The sequence below is a fragment of the Plasmodium gonderi genome (assembly GCF_002157705.1).
Source record: "Plasmodium gonderi DNA, contig: Pgo-contig_471, whole genome shotgun sequence".
Classification (NCBI taxonomy): Eukaryota; Apicomplexa; class Aconoidasida; order Haemosporida; family Plasmodiidae; genus Plasmodium; species Plasmodium gonderi.
In genome coordinates this window covers 4065-6170 of record NW_021629336.1, presented here as the reverse complement: position 1 = coordinate 6170, position 2106 = coordinate 4065, and the positions used below count along the sequence as shown (strand labels likewise).

The window sequence follows — 2106 nt, the reverse complement described above, 5'->3', positions numbered from 1 at the left end:
AAACTTGTAATTTACATATTATAATACTTATATATTCCTATGCTATAGAAAAAAAAAAATTAATAAACATTTACCAAAATTTTATAAATAACTTTATATAATATAAATATAGCTATTAATATTACAGATATTATAAAAAATGTTCTTATATATAATCTTGTATTTGTTTCTGTCATTAGCAATGCATTTGTTTTTGCTTTAATGATTCTACTTTCTGTAGTTATAATATCTGCTTCTTGGCTTTGGGGGGCAACTATCTCAGATGAATCCAATTGTGTATTTTCCATAGGGCATACATTTTTATATAAATTTTCAATATATTCAAGCATTGAGATAAAACTCTCATTACTTCTATATTTATTTAAGGAATCCATATATTCTTCATATTTCACCATACATGGATCGCCATCACCATGATTACTATCAAATATTTTTATAATATATTGTATATTTTCTAAATGGTTCAAAATTTTTTGTGTGAAATCTCCAGAATAATCATCAAATCCAGGACATACTTTAATAAACGTTTCGGCATCTCTATCTGTAGGGTAATAATGGGGAAGCTCGTTATAACTTTTGTACGAGGCCATCACATCTTCAGGATTATCATAGTATTTATTTACTTCATTTTTTAATTTGTAACAGAAGTATATACAATTTGATATTCTATCTACAAGCTCATTTAAACTTTGTATATAATATAAATAACGACCGAGTCCCAAGCAAGATGAGAAAAAGCTATTGCCGTTTATTTTTGCTTTACTTTTCATTTTATCCATAAATCCATAACAAAAAGTGGTAATATCAGAACTCGGCATGTTATTCCCAAAATACTTATTTTTAGCAACATTGTAGAGACTTTCATAATTGGCAAATATATCATTATATATTTTCTAAAAACCAATGAATTAATATAAATAAATGAACAAAAAGTACATTTCCGGAAAAAAATATTAGTACAATCTCTAGAGTAATAACGATTTAATACTAAGAAATATAATGCTTAATTTTGTAAAACATAAAAATATAAGACCTTATCTATAGGAATATCTGCATTCATTATATGCTATGTATAAGAATTATGGGAAATCATTTTATTAGTAATAACAATAATCCTTATATGAAAACATAATAGTATACGTATTACATCCATATACATATTAATTTTTTTATATAGATATTTTACAAAAACGCATGAAATTCATATATATTACAGATTATTTTAACGGAATAAATAATGGAATTGTTATATGTTTAGGATAATGATAGTACACGTTTAATTAAATTAATAATTATTATTAGTTATATCCATTTTATGAAATATATATATATAATAGGGGCATAAAATTTTTTTTACGTTATAAGGGGCTACATCATTAAAAGACACGTGAAATATATAAATCCATTGAACCATATATGAATAATATAATATTTAATTTCTCAGTACTCTGATGCTTCTTTACATAGAGCTAAATGAAATAAAAATACAATAGAATTATTAATAAAATAATTTATAAAATTTATTTTGAAGAATTGAAAAAAATCGTAAAAAATTAAATGAAATAAATATATGTAATCAAAGCATTAGATATATAAAAAAAAAAAATCAGAATAAAAATGTGTTATTCAATAAAATATTCAAACTATGTAAATTATATATTGTATAAACGCGCCTAAGATTTTAAAATAATAAAAAAAATTAAGCTATTAATATGTATTTTGCAGCCTAATATGCACAGTATCTTTTATTATATTTAAAAACTTATCAGTATATAGTTTAATAACAAAAAATTAACTAATTAAATAAAAAAATAAATGAATAATAAAAAATCTTTTTTCAATAAAAAATTAAGTAAAATGTTAGAAATATTATAATTTTTTATTTATTGCTTTAAAACATAGGAATATATATATTATTTGTATATTAGTCGAATACGAAAAATAATAAAAAAGAAAAAATTATATCAATTTGAATTTAAAGTTGAACTCATAATTATTAATAAATAATAATAAAGGGATCCTTATCTCTGAAAAAAGGAATTAAAACATTAATGAGTAATTATTAATCACTCAGTACTAAAAGATTTCTTTTATTTTTTTTCATCT

The 2106-nt window shown here is 21.2% G+C and overlaps 1 protein-coding gene across 1 annotated transcript in view; it reads right to left on the bottom strand.

The window, feature by feature from the left end:
- Positions 1-1060, bottom strand: part of PGO_003555 (variable surface protein) — a gene marked incomplete at both ends in the record, with an annotated part of 1207 nt that extends 147 nt beyond the window's left edge. Inside the window, 2 exons of the mRNA XM_028691332.1 lie at positions 126-893; positions 1034-1060. Coding sequence (XP_028547133.1) covers positions 126-893; positions 1034-1060 — 795 coding nt within the window. The remainder of the gene's footprint in view (positions 1-125; positions 894-1033) is intronic.
- Positions 1061-2106: the final 1046 nt, after the last annotated feature.